General features: G+C 44.6%; 1 protein-coding gene across 1 annotated transcript in view; it reads left to right on the top strand.

Moving 5' to 3' along the window:
• Positions 1-789, top strand: part of LOC104077246 (homeobox protein Hox-B4) — a 1364-nt gene extending 575 nt beyond the window's left edge. The window contains exon 2 of the mRNA XM_009578403.1: positions 466-789. Coding sequence (XP_009576698.1) covers positions 466-782 — 317 coding nt within the window. The 3' untranslated portion in view covers positions 783-789. The remainder of the gene's footprint in view (positions 1-465) is intronic.

Raw genomic sequence — 789 nt, 5'->3', positions numbered from 1 at the left:
TCCCCCCCCCCCCCCCCTTTTTTTTTTTAGTGTGATATTTATTAAAAAGGAGTGTCTGTGTTTGTCTGTTTGCATGTGTGTAGGGGGAACTTTAAAGATTTGGGGATAATAGAGTGATGCTCAAGTGGAGGTGTGTATATAGATGTGTATATACACACGCAGAGGGCATGGAAAATGTGTCTAGGGGACCTTATAAAAACGTTTAGACAGGAATACACGTCAAGCAATGAGGATGGAGGTGGAGATTTGGAGATAGGTTCTGGGTATATTTTTAGAAGGTTTGCGGTGTATTTTTTTGATTATATCCCCCCGCCAAAAGAATGTGTGATGCTTTTGGGGGGGGAAAGGACCCATTAAAGGAACAGCTCAGTAATTCTTCTTCTGCTCTTTTTTTTTTTTCTCCCTTTCTTCTTTTTTTTTTTTTTTAATTTCCCTTTTTCTTTTTCCTCCTTTGTGTTTGTTCAGTAAACCCCAATTACTCAGGAGGGGAACCGAAACGCTCCCGCACAGCCTACACCAGGCAGCAAGTCCTGGAGCTGGAGAAGGAATTTCACTATAACCGCTATCTCACCCGGAGGCGCAGGGTCGAGATCGCCCATTCCCTCTGCCTCTCCGAGCGCCAGATCAAAATCTGGTTCCAGAACAGGAGGATGAAATGGAAAAAAGATCACAAGTTACCAAATACCAAGATCAGGTCTAATTCTTCCAGCTCCTCTGCCAGCCTGCAGATCCCACAAGGAGGATCTCAAACCCGATCCCATGGACCAGCCACCAGCCTATAACTATTCC

Source organism: Fulmarus glacialis, unplaced genomic scaffold, assembly GCF_000690835.1.
Source record: "Fulmarus glacialis isolate BGI_N327 unplaced genomic scaffold, ASM69083v1 scaffold25275, whole genome shotgun sequence".
Classification (NCBI taxonomy): Eukaryota; Metazoa; Chordata; class Aves; order Procellariiformes; family Procellariidae; genus Fulmarus; species Fulmarus glacialis.
Note: the sequence above shows the minus strand (reverse complement) of the source record. Positions and strands in the feature narration are given on the sequence as shown.